This window comes from Oncorhynchus gorbuscha, linkage group LG14, assembly GCF_021184085.1.
Source record: "Oncorhynchus gorbuscha isolate QuinsamMale2020 ecotype Even-year linkage group LG14, OgorEven_v1.0, whole genome shotgun sequence".
Lineage (NCBI taxonomy): Eukaryota > Metazoa > Chordata > Actinopteri > Salmoniformes > Salmonidae > Oncorhynchus > Oncorhynchus gorbuscha.
This window is the reverse complement of record NC_060186.1, coordinates 8,111,661-8,127,038: the sequence shown is the minus strand read 5'-3', so window position 1 is coordinate 8,127,038 and position 15,378 is coordinate 8,111,661. Positions and strand designations below refer to the sequence as shown.

Sequence of the window (15,378 nt, the reverse complement as noted above, 5' to 3'; positions counted from 1 at the left end):
ATTTTCACTTCCATCCAGTTTCATTTGGATTAATCTATTCTGTAAGAATCTGGACACTTATGACATCACTGTTGAATCCTTATCCATCATCTCATTCAAGGCAGAGAACAGAAAGCATGGGTACTAAAAATACCAAAATAGAGTGGGGTGTTACTGAGGAGACCGCTTCCATGGATACTTGGCCTTTCTGCCCGTGCGGTTTAGCCGGTGATTCCACAGCTCTTCTGGATTGCCGTCCTCAAAGCAACAGGACCCCACTAAAAAGAACCACGTTGATATGATATAGCAGGCTGCTGAGGTGGCAGCATGAATAACATGTGTTAGCGCTGGGCTACAAAGGAATGGACTGAGAAAGACTGGTCTCCATGCCACTGCTCATCCTAGCACATAGAACAGGGATTATGGAGAAGAGATGCATTCTAGAATAAACCTTTCACCCCAAAGTGTCTCCGGTAAGAAACCATATGAAACCCCCACAAACATTACTGAGAGCAGAACACAACGTAAGTGTCTTTTCCCCTCTCTCTCTCTCTCTCTCTCTCTAGTCAAGACGGTTTGGAGTCCACGTGCAGATTGAAAAGCTGAGTCTTCAGTGTTCAGTCCGATGGGAGCTTAGAAGAACCACACTGCAACCCAAACCACAGAAGATTAAAATACAAATAGCAACAAATATCAAAGTGAATTTCAACATCATTTTCACAGTCGGTCCAAAAAGTGGATTTTTCTTTTTTCTTCTTTGCAATTCAAAAGTCCAACTCCCCTTTTTCATCAGTCTGTCGTCATTAAAAGAAGGGAAAGTTGTTTTCAGCCAAATAGGTCTTTCAGGTCGTTGTTGATGGACGAACTGTGTCTGAGCCCACCACCCGTGTTCATTACGGGAGCAGCCGTGGGCTGAGAGAAGTTCTGTGGGCTGAAGAAAGGGTTGGCCTGCATCCCGAACCCGCTGGTCACCCCTCCCATGGCTAATGGCGCGCCCTGCATCGGGGCAGTCTGACTGGGCTGGGCTGAACCAAACTGATTAAGCCAGGGGGTGGCGGTGGTCCCAGGGGTGGGTTTGGGAGGAGCCATTTGGTTAAGGCTGACTTTGGGCTTGCTGGAAGTGAACAAGGAGTCCAAGGCAGACATGTCAGGGGTGTTGCTACTCCCTTGGTTGTGGGTCAGGGTGCCAAAGTTAGGGGTGCTGGTGGTGGTGGCCATCCCTCCGTAGAGGCCGGGGCCGGGGGCGCGCATGCCCTGCCCACCTGCCTGGAAGCCCATGGTTGGGTTGTAGCCGTTGCTGGCCATAGAGCCCATGGGGGTGGTGGAGGGGTAGGTTGAGATGGTGCTGCCCTGGATGAGGCCTGGTCTGGGGGGAGAGGTGAGGGACAGGCTGCCCAGGGATGTCATATTGTTCAGCAGGCAGCTGGTCAGGTCCTTGGCCTGCCAAACACATCAGGTCAAATCAGCTTATCATCTCAATGACAAATAGGTGGCAGGTTTGAAGTGGAAACTAAAGTAGATTACATCACTCTCAAACATCAAACTAATAAATTATACAGATATTTTGTGATTGTTCTATATGAGGAGATCAAAACATGTAACCATGGATAGCTTCCAAGTAAGGAACTATACATTTTCACATGAGTATATGTATGTATGTATGTATGTATGTATGTATGTATGTATGTATGTATGTATGTATGTATGTATGTATGTATGTATGTATGTATGTATGTATGTATGTATGTGTGTATGTGTGTGTGTGTGTGTGTGTGTGTGTGTGTGTGTGTGTGTGTGTGTGTGTGTGTGTGTGTGTGTGTATATATATATGTCTACTACCTGGGTAGAAGGAGTAGCTGGTTTGATACTCTGGGGGGCTAGCGCTGGCTGGTTTCTCAGTTTGGCTGCCTGTTCCTGTTCCTTGGCTAACCGCTGCTTCTCCTCCAGAGTCAGAGACATCTATAGAGAGGAGGAGAGGGACAGAGCGAGAGCGAGAGAGGGACAGAGCGAGAGAGGGACAGCGACAGAGCGAGAGAGGGACAGCGACAGAGCGAGAGAGGGACAGCGACAGAGCGAGAGAGGGACAGAGCGACAGAGCGAGAGGGACAGAGCGAGAGAGGGAGAGGGACAGAGCGAGAGAGGGAGAGGGACAGAGCGAGAGAGAGTGAGAGGGACAGAGCGAGAGAGAGTGAGAGGAACAGAGCGAGAGGGACAGAGAGTGGAGGAGGAGAGGGACAGAGAGTGGAGGAGGAGAGGGACAGAGAGAGGAGGAGGAGAGGGACAGAGAGAGGAGGAGGAGAGGGACAGAGAGAGGAGGAGGAGAGGGACAGAGAGAGGAGGAGAGGGACAGAGCGAGAGCGAGAGAGGGACAGAGCGAGAGAGGGACAGCGACAGAGCGAGAGAGGGACAGCGACAGAGCGAGAGAGGGACAGAGCGACAGAGCGAGAGGGACAGAGCGAGAGAGGGAGAGGGACAGAGCGAGAGAGGGAGAGGGACAGAGCGAGAGAGAGTGAGAGGGACAGAGCGAGAGAGAGTGAGAGGAACAGAGCGAGAGGGACAGAGAGTGGAGGAGGAGAGGGACAGAGAGTGGAGGAGGAGAGGGACAGAGAGAGGAGGAGGAGAGGGACAGAGAGAGGAGGAGGAGAGGGACAGAGAGAGGAGGAGGAGAGGGACAGAGAGAGGAGGAGAGGGACAGAGCGAGAGCGAGAGAGGGACAGAGCGAGAGAGGGACAGCGACAGAGCGAGAGAGGGACAGCGACAGAGCGAGAGAGGGACAGAGCGAGAGGGACAGAGCGAGAGAGGGAGAGGGACAGAGCGAGAGAGGGAGAGGGACAGAGCGAGAGAGAGTGAGAGGGACAGAGCGAGAGAGAGTGAGAGGAACAGAGCGAGAGGGACAGAGAGTGGAGGAGGAGAGGGACAGAGAGTGGAGGAGGAGAGGGACAGAGAGAGGAGGAGGAGAGGGACAGAGAGAGGAGGAGGAGAGGGACAGAGAGAGGAGGAGGAGAGGGACAGAGAGAGGAGGAGGAGAGGGACAGAGCAAGAGAGAGGGACAGAGAGAGGAGGAGAGGGACAGAGAGAGGAGGGACAGAGCAAGAGAGAGGGACAGAGCAATAGAGAGGGACAGAGAGAGGAGGAGAGGGACAGAGCAAGAGAGAGGGACAGAGAGAGGAGTAGAGGGACAGAGCAAGAGAGAGGGACAGAGAGAGGAGTAGAGGGACAGAGCAAGAGAGAGGGACAGAGAGAGGAGGAGAGGGACAGAGAGGAGGAGAAGGACAGAGAGAGGAGGAGAAGGACAGAGAGAGGAGGAGAGGGACAGAGAGAGGAGGAGAGGGACCGAGCGGGAGAGAGAGACAGAGAGAGGAGGAGAGGGACAGAGAGAGGAGGAAAGGGACAGAGAGAGGAGGAGAGGGACAGAGCGGGAGAGAGGGACAGAGAGAGGAGGAGAGGGACAGAGAGGAGGAGAGGGACAGAGAAAGGAGGAGAGGGACAGAGAGGGAGGAGAGGGACAGAGAGGAGGAGAGGGACAGAGAGGAGGAGAGGGACAGAGAGAGGAGGAGAGGGACGGAGCGAGAGAGAGGGACAGAGAGAGGAGGAGAGGGACAGAGCGAGAGAGAGAGACAGAGAGCGGAGGAGAGGGACAGAGAGCGGAGGAGAGGGACAGAGAGCGGAGGAGAGGGACAGAGAGCGGAGGAGAGGGACAGAGAGCGGAGGAGAGGGACAGAGAGCGGAGGAGAGGGACAGAGAGCGGAGGAGAGGGACAGAGAGCGGAGGAGAGGGACAGAGAGCGGAGGAGGGACAGAGAGAGGAGGAGAGGGACAGAGAGCGGAGGAGAGGGACAGAGAGCGGAGGAGAGGGACAGAGAGCGGAGGAGAGGGACAGAGAGCGGAGGAGAGGGACAGAGAGCGGAGGAGAGGGACAGAGAGCGGAGGAGAGGGACAGAGAGCGGAGGAGAGGGACAGAGAGCGGAGGAGAGGGACAGAGAGCGGAGGAGAGGGACAGAGAGCGGAGGAGAGGGACAGAGAGCGGAGGAGAGGGACAGAGAGAGGAGGAGAGGGACAGAGAGAGGAGGAGAGGGACAGAGAGAGGAGGAGAGGGACAGAGCGAGAGAGGGACAGAGAGAGGAGGAGAGGGACAGAGAGAGGAGGAGAGGGACAGAGAGCGGAGGAGAGGGACAGAGAGCGGAGGAGAGGGACAGAGAGCGGAGGAGAGGGACAGAGAGAGGAGGAGAGGGACAGAGAGAGGAGGAGAGGGACAGAGAGAGGAGGAGAGGGACAGAGCGAGAGAGGGACAGAGAGAGGAGGAGAGGGACAGAGCGGGAGAGAGAGAGAGGAGGAGAGAGAGGAGGAGAGGGACAGAGAGAGGAGGAGAGGGACAGAGAGCGGAGGAGAGAGACAGAGAGCGGAGGAGAGGGACAGAGAGCGGAGGAGAGGGACAGAGAGCGGAGGAGAGGGACAGAGAGCGGAGGAGAGGGACAGAGAGCGGAGGAGAGGGACAGAGAGCGGAGGAGAGGGACAGAGAGCGGAGGAGAGGGACAGAGAGCGGAGGAGAGGGACAGAGAGCGGAGGAGAGGGACAGAGAGCGGAGGAGAGGGACAGAGCGAGAGAGGGACAGAGAGAGGAGGAGAGGGACAGAGAGCGGAGGAGAGGGACAGAGAGCGGAGGAGAGGGACAGAGAGCGGAGGAGAGGGACAGAGAGCGGAGGAGAGGGACAGAGAGCGGAGGAGAGGGACAGAGAGCGGAGGAGAGGGACAGAGAGCGGAGGAGAGGGACAGAGAGCGGAGGAGAGGGACAGAGAGCGGAGGAGAGGGACAGAGAGCGGAGGAGAGGGACAGAGAGCGGAGGAGAGGGACAGAGAGCGGAGGAGAGGGACAGAGAGAGGAGGAGGGACAGAGAGAGGAGGAGAGGGACAGAGAGCGGAGGAGAGGGACAGAGAGCGGAGGAGAGGGACAGAGAGCGGAGGAGAGGGACAGAGAGCGGAGGAGAGGGACAGAGAGCGGAGGAGAGGGACAGAGAGCGGAGGAGAGGGACAGAGAGCGGAGGAGAGGGACAGAGAGAGGAGGAGAGGGACAGAGAGAGGAGGAGAGGGACAGAGAGCGGAGGAGAGGGACAGAGAGCGGAGGAGAGGGACAGAGAGCGGAGGAGAGGGACAGAGAGAGGAGGAGAGGGACAGAGAGAGGAGGAGAGGGACAGAGAGAGGAGGAGAGGGACAGAGCGAGAGAGGGACAGAGAGAGGAGGAGAGGGACAGAGAGCGGAGGAGAGGGACAGAGAGCGGAGGAGAGGGACAGAGAGCGGAGGAGAGGGACAGAGAGAGGAGGAGAGGGACAGAGAGAGGAGGAGAGGGACAGAGAGAGGAGGAGAGGGACAGAGAGAGGAGGAGAGGGACAGAGAGAGGAGGAGAGGGACAGAGCGGGAGAGAGAGAGAGGAGGAGAGAGAGGAGGAGAGGGACAGAGAGCGGAGGAGAGGGACAGAGAGCGGAGGAGAGAGACAGAGAGCGGAGGAGAGGGACAGAGAGCGGAGGAGAGGGACAGAGAGCGGAGGAGAGGGACAGAGAGCGGAGGAGAGGGACAGAGAGCGGAGGAGAGGGACAGAGAGAGGAGGAGAGGGACAGAGAGAGGAGGAGAGGGACAGAGAGCGGAGGAGAGGGACAGAGAGAGGAGGAGAGGGACAGAGAGCGGAGGAGAGGGACAGAGAGCGGAGGAGAGGGACAGAGAGAGGAGGAGAGAGAGAGGAGGAGAGAGAGAGGAGGAGAGGGACAGAGCGGGAGAGAGAGAGAGGAGGAGAGGGACAGAGAGAGGAGGAGAGGGACAGAGCAAGAGAGGGACAGAGAGAGGAGGAGAGGGACAGAGCGAGAGAGGGACAGAGAGAGGAGGAGAGGGACAGAGCGGGAGAGAGAGAGAGGAGGAGAGGGACAGAGCGGGAGAGAGAGAGAGGAGGAGAGGGACAGAGCGGGAGAGAGAGAGAGAGAGGAGAGAGGGACAGAGCGGGAGAGAGAGAGAGGAGGAGAGGGACAGAGCGGGAGAGAGACAGAGAGGGAGGAGAGGACAGAGCGGGAGAGAGAGAGAGGAGGGAGAGGGACAGAGCGGGAGAGAGAGAGGAGGAGAGGGACAGAGCGGGAGAGAGAGAGAGAGGGAGGAGAGGGACAGAGCGGGAGAGAGAGAGAGAGGAGAGAGAGGAGGAGAGGGACAGAGCGGGAGAGAGAGAGAGGAGGAGAGGGAGAGAGGGAGGAGAGGGACAGAGCGGGAGAGAGAGAGAGGAGGAGAGAGAGGAGGAGAGGGACAGAGCGAGAGAGGGACAGAGAGAGGAGGAGAGGGACAGAGCGGGAGAGAGAAAGAGGAGGAGAGGGACAGAGCGGGAGAGAGAGAGAGGAGGAGAGGGACAGAGCGGGAGAGAGAGAGAGGAGGAGAGGGACAGAGCGGGAGAGAGAGAGAGGAGGAGAGGGACAGAGAGAGGAGGAGAGGGACAGAGAGAGGAGGAGAGGGACAGAGCGGGAGAGAAAGAGAGGAGGAGAGAGAGGAGGAGAGGGACAGAGCGGGAGAGAGAGAGAGGAGGAGAGAGAGGGAGGAGAGGGACAGAGCGAGAGAGGGACAGAGAGAGGAGGAGAGGGACAGAGCGGGAGAGAGAAAGAGGAGGAGAGGGACAGAGCGGGAGAGAGAGAGAGAGGAGAGGGACAGAGCGGGAGAGAGAGAGAGGAGGAGAGGGACAGAGCGGGAGAGAGAGAGAGGAGGAGAGGGACAGAGCGGGAGAGAGAGAGAGGAGAGGAGAGGGACAGAGCGGGGAGAGAGAGAGAGGAGGAGAGGGACAGAGAGAGGAGGAGAGGGACAGAGCAAGAGAGGGACAGAGAGAGGAGGAGAGGGACAGAGCGAGAGAGGGACAGAGAGAGGAGGAGAGGGACAGAGCGGGAGAGAGAGAGAGGAGGAGAGGGACAGAGCGGGAGAGAGAGAGAGGAGGAGAGGGACAGAGCGGGAGAGAGAGAGAGGAGGAGAGGGACAGAGCGGGAGAGAGAGAGAGGAGGAGAGAGAGGAGGAGAGGGACAGAGCGGGAGAGAGAGAGAGGAGGAGAGAGAGGAGGAGAGGGACAGAGCGAGAGAGGGACAGAGAGAGGAGGAGAGGGACAGAGCGGGAGAGAGAAAGAGGAGGAGAGGGACAGAGCGGGAGAGAGAGAGAGGAGGAGAGGGACAGAGCGGGAGAGAGAGAGAGGAGGAGAGGGACAGAGCGGGAGAGAGAGAGAGGAGGAGAGGGACAGAGAGAGGAGGAGAGGGACAGAGCAAGAGAGGGACAGAGAGAGGAGGAGAGGGACAGAGCGAGAGAGGGACAGAGAGAGGAGGAGAGGGACAGAGCGGGAGAGAGAGAGAGGAGGAGAGAGAGGAGGAGAGGGACAGAGCGAGAGAGGGACAGAGAGAGGAGGAGAGGGACAGAGCGGGAGAGAGAGAGAGGAGGAGAGGGACAGAGCGGGAGAGAGAGAGAGGAGGAGAGGGACAGAGCGGGAGAGAGAGAGAGGAGGAGAGGGACAGAGCGGGAGAGAGAGAGAGGAGGAGAGGGACAGAGCGGGAGAGAGAGAGAGGAGGAGAGGGACAGAGAGAGGAGGAGAGGGACAGAGCAAGAGAGGGACAGAGAGAGGAGGAGAGGGACAGAGCGAGAGAGGGACAGAGAGAGGAGGAGAGGGACAGAGCGGGAGAGAGAGAGAGAGGAGGACAGAGGGACAGAGCGGGAGAGAGAGAGAGAGGGAGAGAGGGACAGAGCGGGAGAGAGAGAGAGGAGGAGAGGGACAGAGCGGGAGAGAGAGAGAGGAGGAGAGGGACAGAGCGGGAGAGAGAGAGAGGAGGAGAGGGACAGAGCGGGAGAGAGAGAGAGGAGGAGAGGGACAGAGCGGGAGAGAGAGAGAGGAGGAGAGGGACAGAGCGGGAGAGAGAGAGAGGAGGAGAGGGACAGAGCGGGAGAAGGGAGAAAGAACAGAAAGCCTTAATTAATAATAACCCTGAAATATACACTAGCAGCTATACAAGGTTAGGATAGATAAGATGGGTTTGGTAACGTTCAATCACAAAAAGAGAGTCAAACAGAACATGCAACACCCCAGCTAATTTAACAGGAACGTTAACAGACTTCCACTGCAATACGTTTGCTCCGGTCTGTGCCTACTGAATAAGATGCAGAGTACGTACTCTGGGGAGTTGGGGAGCTGATGCAGAGTTTCCGTTCGCTTTCCCATTAACCCCTGCACTCCCAGAACTCCCTCCAAAGACGTCATCAATCTGGAAAAAGACAACGGTTTCAATAAGCAATAACACTAACCCAGGCCAACATGCATCTTTATGATACATTTTTGGCCTTTTAAGTGGATGAAATCACAGACATCAAGCCTTCATTAAATCAATCGTTCATGCATTTGCCTCATCCGGGCAATCGCCTCTCCCCTCGTTGTCAAGGAAATTACCTCTCACCTGGTTGCCAGGGCTGGGGGTGCGCTTCGTCTCTTCCGATTGGTTGGTCTGACTAGTATTAATATTCATACTCCTGAGGACAGACAGAATAGCTCAAAACTAATTCATTCAGCCGAATTTGTCTCGCACAAACATAGTCAAACATTACGCAACCCTCGTCTTTCTAATCAGATTGTGAACATTAACTTGCATCACATCTTTCCTGAGTCATTGTTGACTAATAAAAGGACAAGTAGGAAGATAGACCTCTGTTCTAAACATTATATAGTGTGTAGAGCCCTGTGAGTGTGCATGGGGAATAAAATACAAATGTCTGACCATCTCTATGCACACTCACAGGGCTCTACACACTAGGCACACAGACACTCCAACACACAACCATATACATATCTACCTCTATCAGTCCAGTATCCCTACTGGAACTGACCCTGTATATAGTAACCTTACACCTATACATATCTACCTCTATCAGTCCAGTATCCCTACTGGAACTGACCCTGTATATAGTAACCTTACCCCTATACATATCTACCTCTATCAGTCCAGTATCCCTACTGGAACTGACCCTGTATATAATAACCTTACACCTATACATATCTACCTCTATCAGTCCAGTATCCCTACTGGAACTGACCCTGTATATAGTAACCTTACACCTATACATATCTACCTCTATCAGTCCAGTATCCCTACTGGAACTGACCCTGTATATAGTAACCTTACCCCTATACATATCTACCTCTATCAGTCCAGTATCCCTACTGGAACTGACCCTGTATATAATAACCTTACACCTATACATATCTACCTCTATCAGTCCAGTATCCCTACTGGAACTGACCCTGTATATAGTAACCTTACCCCTATACATATCTACCTCTATCAGTCCAGTATCCCTACTGGAACTGACCCTGTATATAGTAACCTTACCCCTATACATATCTACCTCTATCAGTCCAGTATCCCTACTGGAACTGACCCTGTATATAGTGACCTTACACCTATACATATCTACCTCTATCAGTCCAGTATCCCTACTGGAACTGACCCTGTATATAGTAACCTTACACCTATACATATCTACCTCTATCAGTCCAGTATCCCTACTGGAACTGACCCTGTATATAGTAACCTTACCCCTATACATATCTACCTCTATCAGTCCAGTATCCCTACTGGAACTGACCCTGTATATAGTGACCTTACACCTATACATATCTACCTCTATCAGTCCAGTATCCCTACTGGAACTGACCCTGTATATAGTGACCTTACACCTATACATATCTACCTCTATCAGTCCAGTATCCCTACTGGAACTGACCCTGTATATAGTAACCTTACACCTATACATATCTACCGCTATCAGTCCAGTATCCCTACTGGAACTGACCCTGTATATAATAACCTTACACCTATACATATCTACCTCTATCAGTCCAGTATCCCTACTGGAACTGACCCTGTATATAGTAACCTTACCCCTATACATATCTACCTCTATCAGTCCAGTATCCCTACTGGAACTGACCCTGTATATAGTAACCTTACCCCTATACATATCTACCTCTATCAGTCCAGTATCCCTACTGGAACTGACCCTGTATATAGTAACCTTACACCTATACATATCTACCTCTATCAGTCCAGTATCCCTACTGGAACTGACCCTGTATATAGTAACCTTACCCCTATACATATCTACCTCTATCAGTCCAGTATCCCTACTGGAACTGACCCTGTATATAGTAACCTTACCCCTATACATATCTACCTCTATCAGTCCAGTATCCCTACTGGAACTGACCCTGTATATAGTAACCTTACCCCTATACATATCTACCTCTATCAGTCCAGTATCCCTACTGGAACTGACCCTGTATATAGTAACCTTACACCTATACATATCTACCTCTATCAGTCCAGTATCCCTACTGGAACTGACCCTGTATATAGTAACCTTACCCCTATACATATCTACCTCTATCAGTCCAGTATCCCTACTGGAACTGACCCTGTATATAGTAACCTTACACCTATACATATCTACCTCTATCAGTCCAGTATCCCTACTGGAACTGACCCTGTATATAGTAACCTTACCCCTATACATATCTACCTCTATCAGTCCAGTATCCCTACTGGAACTGACCCTGTATATAATAACCTTACACCTATACATATCTACCTCTATCAGTCCAGTATCCCTACTGGAACTGACCCTGTATATAGTAACCTTACACCTATACATATCTACCTCTATCAGTCCAGTATCCCTACTGGAACTGACCCTGTATATAGTAACCTTACCCCTATACATATCTACCTCTATCAGTCCAGTATCCCTACTGGAACTGACCCTGTATATAGTAACCTTACACCTATACATATCTACCTCTATCAGTCCAGTATCCCTACTGGAACTGACCCTGTATATAGTAACCTTACACCTATACATATCTACCTCTATCAGTCCAGTATCCCTACTGGAACTGACCCTGTATATAGTAACCTTACACCTATACATATCTACCTCTATCAGTCCAGTATCCCTACTGGAACTGACCCTGTATATAGTGACCTTACACCTATACATATCTACCTCTATCAGTCCAGTATCCCTACTGGAACTGACCCTGTATATAGTAACCTTACCCCTATACATATCTACCTCTATCAGTCCAGTATCCCTACTGGAACTGACCCTGTATATAGTAACCTTACACCTATACATATCTACCTCTATCAGTCCAGTATCCCTACTGGAACTGACCCTGTATATAGTAACCTTACCCCTATACATATCTACCTCTATCAGTCCAGTATCCCTACTGGAACTGACCCTGTATATAGTAACCTTACACCTATACATATCTACCTCTATCAGTCCAGTATCCCTACTGGAACTGACCCTGTATATAGTAACCTTACACCTATACATATCTACCTCTATCAGTCCAGTATCCCTACTGGAACTGACCCTGTATATAGTAACCTTACACCTATACATATCTACCTCTATCAGTCCAGTATCCCTACTGGAACTGACCCTGTATATAGTAACCTTACCCCTATACATATCTACCTCTATCAGTCCAGTATCCCTACTGGAACTGACCCTGTATATAGTAACCTTACCCCTATACATATCTACCTCTATCAGTCCAGTATCCCTACTGGAACTGACCCTGTATATAGTAACCTTACCCCTATACATATCTACCTCTATCAGTCCAGTATCCCTACTGGAACTGACCCTGTATATAGTAACCTTACACCTATACATATCTACCTCTATCAGTCCAGTATCCCTACTGGAACTGACCCTGTATATAGTAACCTTACACCTATACATATCTACCTCTATCAGTCCAGTATCCCTACTGGAACTGACCCTGTATATAGTAACCTTACCCCTATACATATCTACCTCTATCAGTCCAGTATCCCTACTGGAACTGACCCTGTATATAGTAACCTTACACCTATACATATCTACCTCTATCAGTCCAGTATCCCTACTGGAACTGACCCTGTATATAGTAACCTTACCCCTATACATATCTACCTCTATCAGTCCAGTATCCCTACTGGAACTGACCCTGTATATAGTAACCTTACCCCTATACATATCTACCTCTATCAGTCCAGTATCCCTACTGGAACTGACCCTGTATATAGTAACCTTACACCTATACATATCTACCTCTATCAGTCCAGTATCCCTACTGGAACTGACCCTGTATATAGTAACCTTACACCTATACATATCTACCTCTATCAGTCCAGTATCCCTACTGGAACTGACCCTGTATATAGTAACCTTACCCCTATACATATCTACCTCTATCAGTCCAGTATCCCTACTGGAACTGACCCTGTATATAGTAACCTTACACCTATACATATCTACCTCTATCAGTCCAGTATCCCTACTGGAACTGACCCTGTATATAGTAACCTTACCCCCTATACATATCTACCTCTATCAGTCCAGTATCCCTACTGGAACTGACCCTGTATATAGTAACCTTACCCCTATACATATCTACCTCTATCAGTCCAGTATCCCTACTGGAACTGACCCTGTATATAGTAACCTTACCCCTATACATATCTACCTCTATCAGTCCAGTATCCCTACTGGAACTGACCCTGTATATAGTAACCTTACCCCTATACATATCTACCTCTATCAGTCCAGTATCCCTACTGGAACTGACCCTGTATATATTATGCGTACTTACTTTATCATGTTGTTCTTATATCTCGTGTTTTTGTTCTAACTTGTTATTTTTAGTAAAACATTGTTATGGATTCATTATCATTGAGTTTTAGTAAAACATTGTTATTGATTACTGCATTGTTGGTGTTAGAGCTGCAAGAAAGACATCTCACTGTACTGGTGCACCTGACATTACAACGTCAGAGGAAGACAGGAGGGAGTGATTTGACGGATACCTCTGTTGTTCCTGCATGCTGTGTAGCTGCTCCAGTTTGGTCTTGTGCTCTGCCTCCATACGAGTCAGCATGTCTTTGATCACAGCCATGAAGGAGTTAAACTGAAACACACAGAGAGAGGGTTGGAATACAGCCTCTCTGTGTGTGTGTGTGTGTGTGTGTGTGTGTGTGTGTGTGTGTGTGTGTGTGTGTGTGTGTGTATCTACCTACCTGATTGAGGTTGAGGTTGTTGTCTATACTGAGCGAGACTAGGTGAGGCAGACTCTTGGCGGCTAGGTGCTCTTTGGGGATGCCCAGTTTCTTATGGGAGAAGGTACACTTGTAGATCCCTATGGGAAGAAACAACCATTCCACAATAAATCCTAGGAGGATTGACTCGTTTCACCCTAGGAGAATTGACTCGTTTCACCCTAGGAGAATTGACTCGTTTCACCCTAGGAGAATTGACTCGTTTCACCCTAGGAGAATTGACTCGTTTCACCCTAGGAGAATTGACTCGTTTCACCCTAGGAGAATTGACTCGTTTCACCCTAGGAGAATTGACTCGTTTCACCCTAGGAGAATTGACTCGTTTCACCCTAGGAGAATTGACTCGTTTCACCCTAGGAGAATTGACTCATTTCATCCTAGGTGAGTTGACTCATTTCATTCTAGGTGAGTTGATTAATTTTATCCTAACGGATTCTAAAATAAGATAGAACTCTAACAGTACTGATCATTTTCTGTTGAGATCCCTAGGACTATTATCTGGATTCTAAGACGTTCTAGATGTTCCGTTACCTAGAACCCCCATGAGTACGGCTGGTTCTCTGGAGGGGATCTGTTGCAGGAAGGGAAGGATCTCGTCAATGACGTACCATTTGTCCAGGTACTCCAGAATCTTCCCCAGGCACACCAGGGAGTTCACCCTCACCTACACACACACACGTCAAACATACGCACACACAATCAGAATATTTCTGTCACCTGTCAATCAATGGTCAGTCAAAAACAACCATGTGCATTTGATCAACACACACAGAGAGAGAGACAGAGAGAGAGAGACATACAGAGAGAGAGAGACAGAGAGAAACAGACAGAGAGAGAGACAGACAGAGAGAGAGAGAGACAGAGACAGACAGAGTCAAATGAAAGCGAGAGACTGACTGCAAGTGAGGAGGTCTGTAGACAGGCAGACTTGATGCGGGGGATGAGTGCGTTCTTCATGGAGGGATACTCAATCAGGTTGGCGAAGGTAGGGATTATGTTCAAACACAGCTCCTGGGGGGGGCACACAAATATATGGCACAACATTGCTGATGACTTAATGGCAGGGGTTTCCGTAGAATCACATAGAGCCTAGAACTCTCAAATGGACATTGGGATCATAGCAAAGCCAAAATATTGTCTGTCTTGGTCAGGCGTATTATAGAATCTCTATGGAGGTTCCCATGTGAGCTTTACAGAGTTGGTTGAATGTGCTGCTAACCGCTGGGCAAGGGTCAGGTTTTTCTTATCCTCTCAATGGTTAGTTTAGGATTTGGGGACAGGAAATGGGATTCTAGAGCTGTGGTTAGGAGCAACTTGTACCACAATTAGTGTTTAGAGGTTAACGCTGCAGTTATCTTCCTTCACTACATCACTCATTTGGAGAGGTAAATAGAGATGTCTTTTATAGTGTACAGTACCTGGCCAACAAATGACGCATTAAATCAAGGCAGTGTATTTTCAACGGGCAGGAAATGTAATGGCAACGGACGACAGTATACTAATTTATACTTACCTTAAATCACACTCAAACTAACTTTAACCTCAATCCTAAACCTTATTTCATTAGTATTGCAGTTCTCCTTGTAAACCCTTTGTAAACCCATGATGTGCCTGTCCGTGGTACCTGTATCTGGATGGAGGGGGCCTCCAGGGCTCTGTAGACCATGGGCAGAACGCTGTTCTTAATGTCCTCCGGTGGGGTCTTGGTCAGCAGCAGGTCCATCTTTTGCAGGAAGATCAGCAGGATCTGAGAGACACAGAGGGTTAAACGCGGTTCATCCAGGCTTAATGATGGGAGAGCGACAGAAAAAGAGAGAGATGGGTACCTACCAGTGAAATGAAACTAGGAATAAAGTGAGCTCTTTTTTTAAGCATTAGAATGTCACACACACAGTCTTAGCAACTACGCTCAGCAAAGACCACTCACCATATTGCTTGCCTGAAGGCGTGGAAAGGAGAAGAGAGAGAAACAGTATGATATATACAGCCCTGTCACCAGATAAGACTAGAGGATGCTATATGCTTTATCTAACCAGGCCATCCCTGTAACACACATCAAGAAAACATAGAAGGTAGTCCTAAAAACTGGCTATGGGGATACACTGAATGTGTGTGTCCTTTGCATCCTGAGTGTGTGTGTGTGTGTGTGTGTGTGTGTGTGTGTGTGTGTGTGTGTGTGTGTGTGTGTGTGTGTGTGTGTGTGTGTGTGTGTGTGTGTGTGTGTGTGTGTGTGTGTGTGTGTGTGTGT

The 15,378-nt window shown here is 50.7% G+C and overlaps 1 protein-coding gene across 3 annotated transcripts in view; it reads right to left on the bottom strand.

Annotated features, from left to right (window-relative positions):
* Positions 1–528: 528 nt before the first annotated feature.
* Positions 529–15,378, bottom strand: part of scyl2 (SCY1 like pseudokinase 2) — a 30,892-nt gene continuing 16,042 nt past the window's right edge. For 2 of the 3 annotated variants that reach the window (XM_046296872.1, XM_046296873.1), the window contains exons 10-19: positions 15,058–15,069; positions 14,755–14,877; positions 14,028–14,141; positions 13,662–13,794; positions 13,092–13,210; positions 12,882–12,982; positions 8,421–8,493; positions 8,142–8,231; positions 1,819–1,938; positions 529–1,419 (exon numbers count right to left, since the gene is read on the bottom strand). In XM_046296872.1, coding sequence (XP_046152828.1) covers positions 805–1,419; positions 1,819–1,938; positions 8,142–8,231; positions 8,421–8,493; positions 12,882–12,982; positions 13,092–13,210; positions 13,662–13,794; positions 14,028–14,141; positions 14,755–14,877; positions 15,058–15,069 — 1,500 coding nt within the window. In that variant the 3' untranslated portion in view covers positions 529–804. The remainder of the gene's footprint in view (positions 1,420–1,818; positions 1,939–8,141; positions 8,232–8,420; positions 8,494–12,881; positions 12,983–13,091; positions 13,211–13,661; positions 13,795–14,027; positions 14,142–14,754; positions 14,878–15,057; positions 15,070–15,378) is intronic. The other variant, XM_046296874.1, reaches the window with a different exon arrangement.